Below are 16349 nucleotides of genomic sequence, written 5' to 3' on the forward strand. Positions count from 1 at the left end.
TGCCACATTACCTCCCAACTGGTGATGAGGCCCTTTATACATTAGAGACAGGGCCACCAAATAAACCAACCATATACTTTCCTGTTAAAATTTAGTAATTCTTCTTTGGACCATTTTATTTTGTATTTAAGCTTTAATATTCTCCCACCATATGAATATCTTTACTTAGCTGCAAGTTTCTCTATAGATTTTATGCAATGCCAGTCCATGGTTTTCCATTTGAGATCGCTCAGACTTGAGCTGGATCTACTTTAGTTCCGGGAGTGCTTCAAAACCCTCCTTTTTTCTTCCTCCTTCCCTCTCCCCCTCCCCTGCTAATGTCCCCCTCTGCCTCTTGACTGGATGCCTGGCTCCTTAAGATTCTTACAGGTTACCAGCCTATCCTAGACCAGTCTATCCCAGTTCTTGGTCTCCCCTGACCCCGCGCCCACCCCAACCTGCACTTACCCTTCCGGGCTCCCTCCTCCTGCACTAGTCTGGGTGGGCCTTCACCCCTTCAGCCCTTCGAGCCCCGTTCCACACACATAGCACATGGACATTCTTCCCCTCCACTCTATTCTTTCCCCTGGCTCTGTCCACTTTACCTCCCCTGGCACTTGCTTAACCCCTGGGCCCTCCGCCCTGACCCGCACTGCCCCCGTCGCCCACACTTATGGTTACTGCATTTGCATGATCCAAATGTCAAAAGGCCTAGTAAGACAGTTTTGGTCAGTCCTGCCCCCCCCCTCTCATGTCTTTTTCTTCCTCTAAACACATTGTGTATAGGGCGCATAATAAGCACCCAAAATAAATAAATAAACATAGTAGCTTCCTAAATATGATTCATCAGGAAGACTTAATTCTATTTCTCGTATATGAGACAACACAGTATTTGATAAATCTACCTGAGGTGCATTTCTGTGTTCATAAAAGCCATGTCTCACAAACATAGCTAGCATATAATTTTCTTTGTCTTCCTCTAATTTAATCCTAAAATAGAAGTTGCAGCAAGCAATCCTCCAACATAATAACATAGACAGAACTCCAAGTTCTAAACATAATGCCATAACTAGGACTGATTTAGGAAGGCCAAGTAAGGAGCAAAGTATCTTTCCTGGTAAACACCCCAACCATGTTACAAACCTGGCAGGAAGAATTTCCAAGCTGTAGATGATACTCTGGACTAGTCCCCTTTTGTATGCTTCATGCTTTCCTTCTATGTAACCGCCACACCAATGGTTGATGTGATTGTTTATCAATTTACATTTAGGGACAATTCTACCAAGACAAATTCCCAATAATAAGAAACCCCAGGTTGTATCTTTGATTAGCAGTCCTACGTGTATGTACGTGTCAGCAAATTCCAACCTTCCCTCTTCAGTATGCCAAGTAAAAGGGTTTATTCTAAATATTTGTCTACCAACCACCTTTATCTTAGTTTTAATTTGATTCAATTTTAAATCATTTGTTTGGCCATATTTCTGAAGTGCAGCAATTCTTTGTATTTTTAATAGTGAGCATTTAATAACAATTTTACTATGTGCCTACTATTTTTCTATTACTATATTTTTTCTCAATCAACCTTTTAATCATTAGATTCTTAACAATACATGTTCTAATTTATTTGAAACAAATAAGGAGTGAATTGAATCCTTTCTCTCCTTCACATTGAAATTATATGGGCCTGTGTATATGAGAATTCATACACTCGATCTCCATGTATCCTTTTATAGTAAGTTTAAACCAGACTGACAGGAGTGTGTTTTATCCTGTTGTCCCTCCCAATGCTTTATTATGTTCTGCTTAATGCCCATGACCCTGCCCTCTCCCCATTTGCCCCAAATATCCTTCAACTGCTGATAAAGCACTGACTGTAAACATTGCATGCCTATAGGCCCTTTGGTGCACACCTTCAAATTGCATTATCACCTTTGTATTGCATTCAGACAGCTAAAAACAGCTACAAAAGTGTCCGTTCATTGGCTCCAAAATTGGGAAATTGCAAAGTGTCCAGGCTATGGTACGCCGACGATCTAGTTCTTATCGATCAGATGGCCGTAGGACTGCAGAGACAATTGACCAACCTAACCACATATATGGAACAAAACAACTTGCAAATCAATAAAAAGAAAACAAAAATTCTGATATTCTCGAAATCAATCAAAGAAACCCAAAGCAAGCCATCTTGGTTTTTGGATAAGACTAAAATCGAAGTCGTAAAAGACTTTAAATACTTGGGTATTCAATTTGACAATTCTCCAAATGACAAATCCCTTCAGGACTCACTATGGGAGAAGATAAGAAATCTGACAGCCCAAACCCGTGCTTTGGATCTTAAATTTGGAAAGTTTTCTTGGACACTGGCACTCCAATTTTACAAAGCGAAAGTTATTCCAGCAATGACTTATGGTATGGCAGCGAACTTAAACTTGCCCCCAGAGATTTGGGTCAAGTTAGAGGGTTTCTTTTGGAAATCGGTACTGGGCTTGCCAAAATCTGCCCCCAATGCCGGCCATTCGACGGGACTTGGGTCTTCCATCCTTAGCCTCGGTGGTGGCTCAAAGCACCGTCCAATTATACAGAAAAATGTTGGTCCCAAGCTCGATACCAATTTTTCAGGTTGTGGCACTTGAAATCAAGAAAGGCTCTTGCAAACAATTAGCTGCATGGGTGGGAAAAGTGCAGAAAACACTAGAAGATATTGCCTGCTCAGAAGAAACTTTACTCACGAATCGTGGACGGGTTAAAAAGAAGCTAGAGCTCCAGGATTGGATAAATACAAATGAAAAAAACATTACTTTATAAGTCTCTACATCATCTTCCTCCGGCTCTCAATCAGTTAAAGGTCCCACTGAAGTACGTTGAAAAATGTCCAGAGAAAGAACTCAGGAAAACTTTTATGCGCGCACGACTGAAAATCCTCCATACAAGGGAAATTCTGGCTATTCGTGCTTGTTCAACAGGTTCAAATTGCCGACTGTGTGGAGTCACAGACCAGGTCGAAACTATTCGCCATCTCCTTTTATCCTGTCCAGCTCTAACAGCCGAAAGACACTCGTACTTAGGACCACTAACTTCAGACTTTTCTGTTTTAGAAGAAGAGACTGTTTGGTCCCGCCCGATGGCAGGCGATTCCGCAAAATGGTCCCGGACGCTAGCTAAATTTTTAACTGTGGCTTTAAAAAGAGCTAATTTGCAGCACTTCACCTAACTCTGAACTCTGGGGCGTAAGTCTCCAGCCTTTAGGTTCTAGCCCAATGACTCTACCTTGACCAATAGTGGTGTCCTAAAGTACCAAACGGAAAAATTGCGAAAATCTTTTTTTTTTTTTTTTTACGAAGTGTGGACCTACAATTTCTTCTTTTGTAAAAAACAATTTGGTTAAATACAAATAAAAGTAAAATTAAAAAAAAATAATCCTTTTCCTGAGTAATTTGAAGCAAACAAAATTACACCTGGAAGATATTGCTGGGGAGGAGAAGCAAGAGTATTGATTACAAAATTCACAATGATCTGGAACACAAAAGAATATCTTGTGACCTCTTTCCATTCCTGCAGAAAAAAACACTCATCTACTGGAAAAAGAAAACAAGAGGGGAGGAGGAAGTACCTAAAACTGATTTTGCCATGACTTGTTGACCTATTCATTCAACCTTTCTGACCCTTTTAGCACCACAATTGGGGTTAGTTTCTGGCAGTATGGAAGTTTAACAACATGCTACTATGACTGACATAATGTGTCCCCTTGCTTGAACCCTCAAGAAGGTGAATGATCACACCTGTACCCCTGTTCTTAAAGATGCCACGGCCAATGACTCTTTTCTTAGAAGAATGATAATTTTCAATGGTTGTGAAGCTATTTATGTGCTTCTTTGTTATTGCTACTATGCCATCACTGAGGAGACAGCCCTTTATTGCTGATCCCAATGCTTCTCTGGTCGGATCCACCACCATCTTTGGATTCATTCTCACAGGAATTTCCCACCAATGCTCAGAAAAATTTGCTGCATTTATATTACAGGACAAGGCAAATCCAGCTCCTCTGTAAGATGCATTACTGGAAATCACCCCCTTCTCTTTAAAAAAGAAAAAGATGCCATTTACCCATTCAAACTATCATTTGTTCTTCAAATGCATCCCTTGGCATGAACAGCCAACTTTCAAGGACACCTCCTCCAAAAATGTTTCACCTTCCTGAACACTAGCCATGAAATTGAGATTGTCCAAATCCTTTGTTCTATCAAAAACGGGTACTAAACAGTATGTATCTAGGGCTCCTAAAATCATATACAAAATGCTAAAAAACAGGGCAATGAGGCACAATCTGGGTATAGACACTGAAGACCACATTATACCTGCACTAAAAAACGTCCACTGCCTTTTAGTGAAATATTTGATAAAATAAAGAAAGATAAACCTAACACAAGCTTTATCAAAACAAGGTCCAATCTACTTTGTGGAGTGCTTGCCAAACAACATACGGTCAAGCCTGTAATTAACTGTTCATTCACCATGGAACTGACGTGCCCTTTGTGAAGAGAAGTAGGGGTGGAAAGAAGTAACTTGAAATTATTCCGAATGTTTGTGATAGTGGAAGGTGAAGGTGACCGCATAGAACTGTACTCATTCTGTTTGTTAAAATGATAGCTTTTGTTGAATTGGAAGGGCACACAGAGGTGAACTTTGCCATTTGGACAGCCGAGGTCAACCCAACACTGATAAAATGCATCAGCTGAGTTCGGAAACATACGTGAGTGTTTCATATATAGGCTTGCATCAATCTGCACATACCACACAATGCAAGTGTCTTGTTCAATCACAATTCCTGACAGGTGTACATATTGTCAGTCTCTCACTAAGCCTTAGAATGTGGGTTATTATTGGACATTGAGTGAAACATAGTTCTAACTTTGTTGGTCAATAACAATCTACTGCCTGAAATATATCATGGTGGGCAACACCAAAAGACCAATTGCCTCAACACAAGATGGGATCTCCATGGAAATATCATCAGAAAAGACTGGAAGTGAAATAATCCAACATTTCATAAACTCTACTGAAATAGTATAGGAATTAGAAATTCAGCCTCCACATACTCTGAATACTTTTTCCCCAGATGAGGCTGTGTATCTAATGCTCTCTTGCTTCTTCATGTAGTCCGGATTTGTATCCTTCAGTATCAGATTAATGGAGACGTCTTTTCCTCTGAAGAGCTTTTGATGTAAAATGCCACAACGCTGTGTGGTAAATGCTATGGTCTTTCATGCATTAATCCGATTGTCAATCTTTGTGTAAAATCTTAAATCTTTCACTGTGAAGTACCCTACTGCACTCTGTCCTAAAATCTGGCATCTGGCCCAACAACTCTGGTGCTAGATTCCAGGGAGTATTATCACAATGGAAAGTTTAGGTCAAGCAAGGGCCATTACTTTTTTTTTAGCAATACAGATTTTAAATTATTATTTTAATAAATGACCATAAAAAATATCAATTTGAAATATATGTTCAATTTTCAGATACAGATGAGTGCATCCAGTTCCCTTTTGTCTGCCCGAGGGAAAAGCCTATCTGCATCAACACATATGGAGCATACAGATGCCGCCCAAATCGTAGATGTAGCCATGGATTTGAACCCAGTGAGGACGGAACTACGTGTATTGGTAAGTTATGCATCACACAAATGATGGCTGAGTTGCTGCTATGGATCACTGAATGTTTACATTTATTTCATATGTGACCTCAATAGGCATGATTCTTTGTTCCTATTTTCATATTGAAAACGTAAAATTATTCACCAGAAGCATAGTAGGGGAAAATCAATGGCTGGGGCGTTCCCATAGATGGGTAGTGTGAAGGCATCATGAAGCAAGACACAGACAAAAGATTCAAAGTTCAAACTACAATGGTTGATTAAATCAAATGTCAGAATGGTAGAAGGCCTAACCTGCCTTATGTTAAGGTGAGATTTCCCTACTTGAACGAAACTAAGGAAAGTTTGAACCAACTTCAAACTCTGTCTGTGTCCAAAACCGATCCTTGCCCTTAAAACTAAAGCTAAACATTGTTTAGGGATGTCAATTTGAAAAGAAATGGTGATTAACACAAAGTTCTGAGCTTCTTCCAGCTCTTAGCATCCACTTCAGCTCCCCTTCCCAAGTTCAACAAAAGTCTCAATATCCCCTTTCTCAAGTTCAAAGCAATACAGTTCCACACCATCCTCATTGTTCCCTTCCCCAAGTTCAAGACTACACAGTTCAAAAGAAAAGGGTCTTGAGGCTTCGTCCTCAAGACAGCATCTGCAGTTCCTCAAGTCTCAGGTTTCCCTTCCCCAAGACTTCAATGTAGCAACTTGTACTTGTTTCAGTTTTTCCAAAGTTCATCACAACTCTAGGTCAACTTGACCCTCCTTCCGGATTGCATCAACATTTCACTTACAGTGCTCCTTCATGGTGTGTTTCACAATATATTTGGCTTTCACAATTCAGGGCCCCCTGGCGCATGGTCCGCCCATCACAGATTGCGCAACCATCTCTTCTGATGCTATTCTTGCCATACAAGACAATTACCATCTCTTCAGTGCTGAACGGAAAGACGGACATGGGTGTGGGGTAACCCTTTTCATTAGAAATACACTACATTGTCACCAGGTTGCTCACGAGGCCCCAGGGGACTGTGAAAGCTTGACCGTGAAACTAAAAGTCTCAGATAAACCCTCCATCTCTATCGTCATCATCTAACACCCCCCAGGGCACCTCCCCTCATTGAAGAACAGTGTATCTGTCCCTTAAACAAAATTACCAGGATCAACTCTCCTATCCTGGTTCTGACTGCCTTTAACTACTGGGCCGAGGCTCTGACTGAAACACCCAATGCCTCATTACTGGGTGCACGTAGGGATATTGGCTTCATGCAATGTTCCTCCGGCCCCACACACTCTGCTGGCCATACCCTTGATTGGGTCCTTTCCCACCTCCTTAATGCTGCTAATGTCATGGTATCTCTGTGTTTTTGGTCCGATCACCATTTGATCTCTTTCTTTGTTAATATTTGTGGGCCTCCTGCAAGGCTTGATACTAATCCTAGACTAACTATTCAGTTAAGAAATTGGAAGAATGCCTCTCCAATAAACGTTCCTACTTGCTTTGTGCACGCCTGGGCTCATTGGATCACTTTGAGAGGGCTGATGAACTAGCCAACCATCTCCCCACCACACTGGAAGGTGCTTTTAACACCCTAGCCCTATCAGGTTCCGACAGGTGAAGAGCGAAACCATGAATAAAAATTGGTTTAATGAGAACATTCTTCTTCTCAGACAGGAGAAACAGTCTGCTGAATATTGCTGGTGCACCAACCCTTCCCCATCTACCTTGGCTACTTATAAACTTCTTATCAAGCAATATAAGGTAGCCATTGTAGAGGCTAAATCTTCTACTTACAATAATAGGATCCTTCATGCCAAATCCAGTTCTAAGGAACTTTTTGCCATTCTTAACGAATTTAAGAGTAAACCTTGTTTAGCTCCTGACCCAGTTAAAAATGATGACTGGCTTCAATCTATTCATAATGCCTTTACGAACAAGTTTACAACCCATCAAAATGCCGCTCGTTTGTTAAGGAGCTCACTTAATCCTACCAAAGAGCCTCCTGTGGTCCCCAGTGAATCAGCTACTCCTGAGTTGCCTATCTTTCTATTCTCCCCGTGTACCGAGACCTCCATTGCCCAGATAGTTTCGCACATGAAACCCACTTCATGCCCGGGGGGAATGTCTGTCCATCCAGCCTTTTCATTAAGTGCTTTGATGTACTCTGTCCCTGGGTCACCAAACTTTTCAACCTTTCTTTTTTGGAAAGCTCTGTCCCCTCCCTTCTTAAGGAGGCTTGGATTTCCCCCTCCTGAAAAAGGAGAATCTCAACCCTTTTATGACAGATAACTACTGCCCCATCACAAATGTTGCATTTATCCTAAATATCTTGGATAAGGCGGCCTATGCACAATTTCAGTGTTTTCCGGAGCAAAAAAACATGTTTGGGGACTCATCAGTCTGGTTTTAGAACCCATCATGGTACGGAAACGGCTCTACTTCATCTCAAGGCCAATTTGCTTAATATCGTGGATGAAGGCTATCCTGCAATCCTAATGCTATTAGCTCTTTCATCGGCCTTTGATCTTGCGGACCATGCTGTACTAGTGGAAAGACTACACAATTTAGTTGGCTGCTCCAGCTTGGCATCCTCATGGATTTCCTCCTTTTTGGGGCCACGACATGCCAGAGTTGTAAGTGGGGATGCTCAGTCTGTGCCTACTCCCATCATTTGTGGGGTGCCTCAGGGTTCCTGGATTTCACTGTTTCTCTTCAATGTCTACATAATTCCCCTTTTGACATTGCTGGACAACTTGGGTGTCCAGCATACTAACTATGCTGATGACACTCAGGTTGTCATGAAACTCTCTGGACAATATGCCACGGACTCAGTCAACCTCAATAGGATTCAAACCGCCATCCATGAGTGGATGGCCATTAACTCGCTGGCCATTAACTTTACCCACGGAGTACCTGAGCTTTACCATTCTTAATGCCATCATTCCTGTGGCATAAAAAGTAACAACTCTTGGTGTTACCTTTGATTGTGGGCTAACTATGAAGCAATATGCAGCAGAGATTCGAAGTTCATGCAGTCTTGTCAACAAGCTGCTCAGCAAAATGTGACCTTTTGTGTCCCACGAGAACGCTGCTATTCTCGCCAGTGCACTCATAAACTTGTGCCTAGACTATTGCAACAGTCTTTTGAGTGGCTCCTCTCAAACTGTTCTGTCTTCCCTCCAGGTAACCCAGAATAGCACAGTTTGCGCTGTCACTGCCATGTCCAAATATGCACATGTTACACAGGCAAGACTGGACCGTAACTGGCTTCCTGTTAAGCACAGAGTGACTCGTAAGATCCTCACTCTTAAACACAAGTGTATCCTCGATATAGCAGCTGAATACTTCTCGGCCTGACTTAAAAATTACACCCCAAGATCCAAGAACCAACTCAGACTTGTTCTGTCCCGTTTCAGACTGGCCTCAGCAGGTGGACTTAGCTTTGATGTGTGTAGCCCGACTGCCTGGATATCCCTGCCTCTGATGCTTCGAACTGCCACTATGATCGCAGATTTAAAAAAAGGATTGAAGACACTGCTGATTAATCACTCTCCCTACTAAATCCTTTGCCTAATCGTCCTGACTTCACTGATCCACTAGACTCTGATTCCCCACCTGTCTCTCTCCCCCTGTTTTGTTTTGTATTGTTTTTGTGTGCCCTAAGGCCTGTGGCGGGTGGTGTGACATATACAAATTCTAATAAATAAATAAATAAACCAGGAACCTTTGGCTCTTCAACCCACACAGTTTCTTCTGCATTTGCCCTGTGTCCAAATTCACATTTGCTTAGCTTCTCTTTGTCGACCTCTTGGCTTTATGCGCAGCTTCACACTCTCCGAGCTTACCTGGTCAGCCTCTTGGCTTTGCCATACTGTGTCACACGAGTTATGCCAGTCCTTAGCCCTGCCACACTGTCTATATTTATAAAGTTCACTTTGTGGTGGCCTTATTGATTTCCCATGCTCCTGTCACATTTTTTCACATGTGCACTCTTTTCCGTGGGTTGTTTTCAAATGGGCACTTTCCCTTGTGACTTTCATCAGCTAACAGCTTTACCCACAAAGATTCATTCAGCTCGGTATCCAATGTGCATTATTTAGCTTTGCAGCACGTTTTCATTCAGTTTGGTATTCAGTATGCTTAATTTAACTTTGCTCCAAGTTTTCATTCTGTTTGGTATTCAATATGCTTCCTACAGTATGTTGTACCTCACGTGTTGCCCCTAGGAGCGCCCAGGTTTTGGGTGCCCTTTCCGTGCACTCACCGGTCCTCAGCGTTCCTCCCCAGTGGCTCTGTTGCTTCCCCTCTGCTTTGCAGGCTGGTGGCCTGGTCTCTGTGAGCCCCGCTACCACTTCGGATACTTCCAGGCACACGCCGGCAGCTCTGCTCCTCTTCCACTGACGCAGACGGGATCCTTTCTTCTTTCTTCATTTTCCACAGCTCCAGCTGCGTTCTCCCATCCACATAGGCTCCCACTCCTGTGGCAGTCCAACGCCCAACTCGCTCTGGGCTATACAGGTCTTCTGGGCTTCTGCCAGCATCCTGGCTTCCTCTCAGGTCCCACCACGACTGCTTCCTCACAGAAAGGGTCCCATGCTGGTCTTTCCCACACAGGCCTCCCTGCTGCTCACTATGCTGCTCCTTTGGTCTCCCTTTATACACCTGCAACCACTTGACAGGTTGCAGGTGTGGACTCTCAATTGGACTTGCCTGACCATAGTTGAAGGAACATGCCTGACCTTCAAAGTACTCTGTAGATATCTTCCTCATCCAACATGACTGTATATTTCCCTAACAGCAACACTTGTCTCCAGTATGGGTAAGGGGGGAAACAGTTACGTCCCCGGGCAGCATATAGAGACCTCATAGCGCATAGAAGTGAATGATTAGGACTAGAAATGCCCACACTCTGTGACACCATTTTGTAATAGGCCCCAAACAAGACAGGCCGCAGACCCATGCTGCTGACATTCCTCGTTCACAGAGCCCAATTTCTGCATAGCATGGTGGGTCAGCTTGAAGCTTCTTCCCATGGAAGTCAATTTCCCTCTTGTCCCTGCAGTGTTGCAAATACTCAGTATCGCCTTCAGGAATGTGCCCGACACAGAGCGTGAGACAGTACCAGGCCCTGGGATGTGTCTATTCATCTCCACTAAACTGCCATTGAACCTCTGACCCTAATTCAGCCAGTCCGCTGCCGGCCGCACATCACTCACCTGACCCCCAATCCCTTGGCTCTCTGATAAGCACTTGGCCCCCAGGTCCTAACCTCCATAAAGTACCCACCAAAGATCGAAAGCCCACATGACTGATTATTTCCCTAACAGCAACACACGTCTCCAGTAACATGGGATACCAGGAAGGGTAAATCAAAGATCAATCCGCAGAGGGGAGTCATTAGGTGCGGGGACTGCAGGACCAATGGAACCCTGAATGTATGGGTCAGCATGACTGTATTTTATCCTCCCCTCCCCTTGGCACCCCTTTCCTGTGCCGCCCAAGTGCCTGCTACAATGACTGAATAGTCCGTCTTAGTTGATAATTTAATGCTTATCGCTAAGCACCCAACCCCCAGGTCCTTACCTCCATAAAGTACCCACCAAAGAACTAAAGCCCACATGATTGTATATTTCCATATCAGCAACACACGTCTCCAGTAACAAGTCAGCCCAAAATGTGACAATGAACGAATGTGATTGAAACTCTATCCATCACACCAACAGGTCCAAGAGTTCTGTGCAAACCTATAGGAGCGCCTTGTCCTCTGAGCCCAGGATTTCTCCACTAATTCTGCAGCCCTGTGCGAAATGCCACTTGGTCGCCATCTACCCCCAGAAGCTGCCAGTCTAGCAATCTCAATGTGCCAAGGGATGAAGGAGCCCTTGGGCATCCAGCAACACATTTACCATTTGAGGAAGAGCCCAGAGCACCTGCCTCAATAGTCCCAACACCAATGGGAAACAGGCCTGACTGGACCAAAAGGGGGCCATCAAAACTACCTGGGATTTCGGCTGATAGTCATGCCTTTGAAAATGTGGAATCATGGCAAATGGAGGCAATTCAAAATGGACTAACTGGCCCCATTTTTGGAAGAAAGAATCCATTGCTAGAGTGTCCAGATCTGGACACAAGCTGAACAACTGAGGTATTTGTGCATTTAGTATGGAAGTGACCAGAATAATCTTGGAAAGGCACCAAATATCCTGCATTCTGTGAAATAATATTCTTTGCAGACACCAATTGTCTGGTGTCTGCCAGAATCGGCGGGAGCACAAGCCTGCATGTTGATTGTGTCACCCTCAGTGAAACACTGCCTGTACCTTCAGGTTGCTGGGTAAGCAAAAGTACCAAAAGACTCTTGCCAGATTCACTAATCTTCCAGACCATCTCCTGCCCAATTGGTTGATGTACCTGACTGAAAACCAGTTGTGCTTGTGAAAGCTTAAGACACAATACTATTGTAAAACTTCTGACTGCAAAGGATCCTGCAAGAACCTCTACATTGTTGGTTTGTTCCCCCAACTCCTGTCGTGACCAGCTTCTGTTGGCTGAAACACCTTTGGGAACGGCCCGCCAACTGAGGCAACTGGCATCAGATTTCAAGAGCAGATCTGGGGAGCAACTGAATATGGCTCTTTGGTTCTAAGGATACATTTGGGATAGTCAACATCTTCACTCTTGTTTGACCTCTACTGAAATCTGAACCCAGTCTGAATAACGTGCCCCTTGATTCAAATGATGGTTTTCCAACCTTCGTAATGCCCTGTCATGCATGGGAGCTGGGAAGGTTGCCTAAATCTAGCCTGATATGAGTCCTTTCACTAAGGTCAGATGATATAATCTAACCACCCCCCTGGCTAGTGTCCTCCTCCTCAGTTCCTACTTTATGCTGTGTCACATTCCTGCAATCTATCACACACACTAGAACCCCTAGACATTGTGTTGGCCCTGTGACTGATGTGTCCCATTTCATCAAGAACCTAAAGTCTAACTGCAATTGAAAAGTGAAATACCTCTGTTGTCTGGCTATATCTGGATTGTGCCATAGCAAGGATATTGTCCAAATAAATCAGCAGGCACATCCCCATGTTTTAATGCACCATTGGCCGAGGAGAGCAAAAACTGAAATAAATGGAACAGGAACACATGACACCACCAAATGAATGACAGAAAACACCTTAATTCTCAAGCTATTGGAATGTAAAAAAGCATCATTGAGATCCAAGTAAATTAACTAATCACCTGGCCTTAAGACATCTTGCAACAGAGCAATCATCTCCATCTTGAAGTGTCTGAATTGTACAAACGTGTTCAGAAACCTCAGGTTGAAAACTGGTCTGTCCCCTTTTTCCTTGTTTAACTGAAATATATTGCTGTAGAAATTCCCTGGTATTTTCGATGCTTTCCGGACTTCCCTTTTCTCCCATAACTGCTGGATTTACACACCAGTTGCTTGAGCCTGTATTTATGTACTAGGAGTGAAACAGCGTCTTGGTAAAACCCAAGGATCATTCAATCAATATGATTAACCAACTTTTTAGAAAGAATTGAATAAGACCAACAACAGCACAGAAGAGAACCTCATAGTTGTGAACACCTACCTCTGAATCCAGAACCAGATGACCATCTCCTGAATCCCCTATTGTATTGTCTCAGTAACCGCTGTGGCAAGAATGTAAGCTATCACTTACTGGGTTGTATAGCCTCCTCTGGCCCTGTTCCATATGCACCATAACCCCAGGGCACCTGGAGAACTGAGCCCGGCTGACCATAAGGACCCTGTAACAGATTTCCCTCTTAGAGCGCCATGTCTGAAATAACCAGTGCTGGACTGGCCCACCGGGACACCAGGACTTTCCCCGGTAGGCTTTTTGGCATAAGGCCTCTTTGGGGGAGAAGGATAAATAAATAAATTGGGATTTCGAATTGGAACGTACAATCGAAATGAATCATCCAGGCCAGCCTGGGTGGTTCACTCTTCACTGGCTGCAGTCTTCTAGATGCTGCTTGCTCGCTGCAATTCTTATGCACGGCCAGAGCCATGCTAGCCCAGTGATAGCACCTGCACAATTGTGTGGAGGGCATCACCCGGGGCCAGGCATCCACACGTGCCCTAGAGTAGAGTGACATATGTAGCACAAGGGCATGCAGCCAGGGCTGTGACAAGACTAGTGCACTGCTGTTCTGACTGAGTCTAACAACGATGAGGGCGGGGCAAGTTCAGACAGCTCTTGCCATTGCCACATGCTTGCTGCTGCTGCTACTATTCACTAGTTCAGGTGCGAGAATCATGTTTTTTTTTATTTTGGTGTGGGAGTGGGATAAGTCAAGATAACTGGTGGCTGTTGCCCAATGTCTCGAGGGGGTAACTGTAATGGCCTCAGTGGGGCTTCCTTGTGCTCCTCGGTGTGCAGTATAAAGTACACATATGAGGAGCTCCTGAACACACGTCTTTCTTTATTCAATAACAAAGATCTGACAACACCCCACCTTCCCACATCACTTCCCACCCGGCCTCCCACCTCCCTGAAACCCGGACGAACTGTGTCAATATGACATCTCCCCCCAATTTAAACAGTCACCAAATGAGGTGATGAACTATGCAGGAACATTGTTTGCTATGCCATCTCCTTAATGAGGCGGTGAGGCTTATTCCTGGCTCTCTGGGGTCGAGAGCTGAATCGTACAGTGAGCTACTGGTATCCACATCCTCACAGCAGTCCTCTTGGTCCTCTTGATAAGGATCATCCGACATATAGTCAAGCAGTATTCCCAGTCTCCCACTTAGTCGTTGAGATCTGGACAGGGGAACTTTCTTGAAATGGGACAAGTTGCAAGTGGACGAGCCAGTGTCCCCTTAAGCCGTAACCATGGATCCCTTTTTCTCTGTGACGATCAGGGGTTCCTCATAAAAGAAAACTGTTGTTTGTGTGTTTGGGGCTGTCTTACTGCAACAATGTCTCCTACTTCTAGGTGAGGCTCCTGCCCCCTCCGGCGCTCATCTGCGTATTCTTTTATGCGCTCCTTTGCGGCCCCATTTTGTTCCCTCACTTCGACATCCACAACTGGTGTACCCTCCGGCAGAGTGGCCTAGGGTAGTCTTTTCCGGATATCTCTCCCGAACATCACCTCGGCAGGGGTTTTCCCAGTGGTGCTGTGTGGGGTGCTTCGATAGTCCCTCAATAATTGATGCAGCATTGGTTCATAAGGTTCTCCGGTGATTCGGGATACCTGTGATGCCCTTTTGAGATTTGCCATGAACCTCTCAATCATGCCATTCGCCTGTGGCCACAATGGAGTACTTTTCTGATGGTGAAACTCCATGTATTCACTGAACTTTGTGAAGTTGTGTTCATCAAACGGGGGCCTGTTGTCCGACTTCATTATCCGAGGGACACCGTAAATCGTGAAGATGCGGTCCAGCACTGGTATCACATAGTGAGCTGCCATCGACAATATAATCTGGGCTTCGGGGTATCTGGAGTACTCGTCCATGATGGCTAGTACATACTTCCGCACTTCGATAGGGCCAAATAATTCGGATGCCACTGCCTTGCATATGCCTTCCGGTAGTTCGGTATTTTTCAACAGCTCCGGGTGTCTGTTCGGCATGAAACCACACTTTTTGCCGCAGCATGCACTTTGTGGAGACCACTCCTTGGTGTCTTTCATGGGCCAGCTCAATTACCTTTCTTTTCAGGGTTGCTGGAATTATCACCTTGTGGCCCTTCAATAGGAGGTTATCGTCCAAGAGTGCCAATTCTTCTCTCACTTGTAGCAACCTCTCCACCTCTACCCGTACATCCTCTGCTGCTGCACGCCCTCTCTCCTTGGCTCTCCTCCATCGGCCTGACATAAGTCTGTCACATATGATCCGACATGCTGGATCTGCCTCCACCTCTTGCGCCAGTTGGGCAGGCTCAATTCCTTCTGGAATGGCTTGTTGGATTAAGTACCAGAGATAACGGTCTGCCACCGATGGTTCAGGGGTGCAACCAGTTCTGGGCCGTCTGGAGAGGAAGTCAGCAGGGTTTTCATCCTTCCCCGACCAGTGTACTATTTCAAATGAGTAGTCCTGTAGCCTGAGCCCCCATCTCGCGATGCGGGGTATTAGGGAGAATTCTCATTTATGGCTAATTTCCCTCACCTAGTGAGTCCCCCAGCAGCTTTGCTGGACTTCTGGAGTTTATTTTATTCCACTTGGTAAGAGTGATAGCTTTTCCCCCACTCTTACCTGTGTTTTGCTATGTGTTTCCATCTGTTTTTGTGATTGTGGACTCTGAAGCACACCACTTCAGTAGCCCCCTTCTTTTTGTGGTCACACAGCACCTTCAGTGCAGTGGCACAGGGTTGTCTTTGAGACTTCCCTCGACTCCATTTCTGAGGCGACTACTGCCCCCCAGAAAAGGGTAAAGTTACCATTAACTTTACTTAGTCAATCTACCACAGATCCAGTACACCCCATCTACCATGGAGTACTGGAAAGGGTTAACTTGTATCCCTTTTTATCTGTACCTCCTAGAGCATTGTTTCGCTCTTTTAACATTTAGACTTGGCTGGTGGCAGTGGTATCCACCCTAACTTTTCTACCGCAATTATTTTAGATAACGTGGTACAGTTCTTGGCTATTATATTAGCCTCAAACATAAACCCGCTTGACCAAATCATCTTTCTTTTGGCTCCGGTTGGGTTTATTCGCCATTTCTTTTTGTTAAAGTCCTTCTTGTG

The 16349-nt window shown here is 44.4% G+C and overlaps 1 protein-coding gene across 2 annotated transcripts in view; it reads left to right on the plus strand.

The window, feature by feature from the left end:
• CRTAC1 (cartilage acidic protein 1) overlaps positions 1 to 16349 on the plus strand; it is a 2821007-nt gene that overhangs the window by 2627791 nt on the left and 176867 nt on the right. For both annotated transcript variants that reach the window (XM_069611550.1, XM_069611549.1), the window contains exon 14: positions 5496 to 5639. In XM_069611550.1, the coding sequence (XP_069467651.1) occupies positions 5496 to 5639 (144 nt within the window). The remainder of the gene's footprint in view (positions 1 to 5495; positions 5640 to 16349) is intronic.

This window comes from Ambystoma mexicanum, chromosome 8 (assembly GCF_040938575.1).
Source record: "Ambystoma mexicanum isolate Mex_15411 chromosome 8, UKY_AmexF1_1, whole genome shotgun sequence".
NCBI lineage: Eukaryota > Metazoa > Chordata > Amphibia > Caudata > Ambystomatidae > Ambystoma > Ambystoma mexicanum.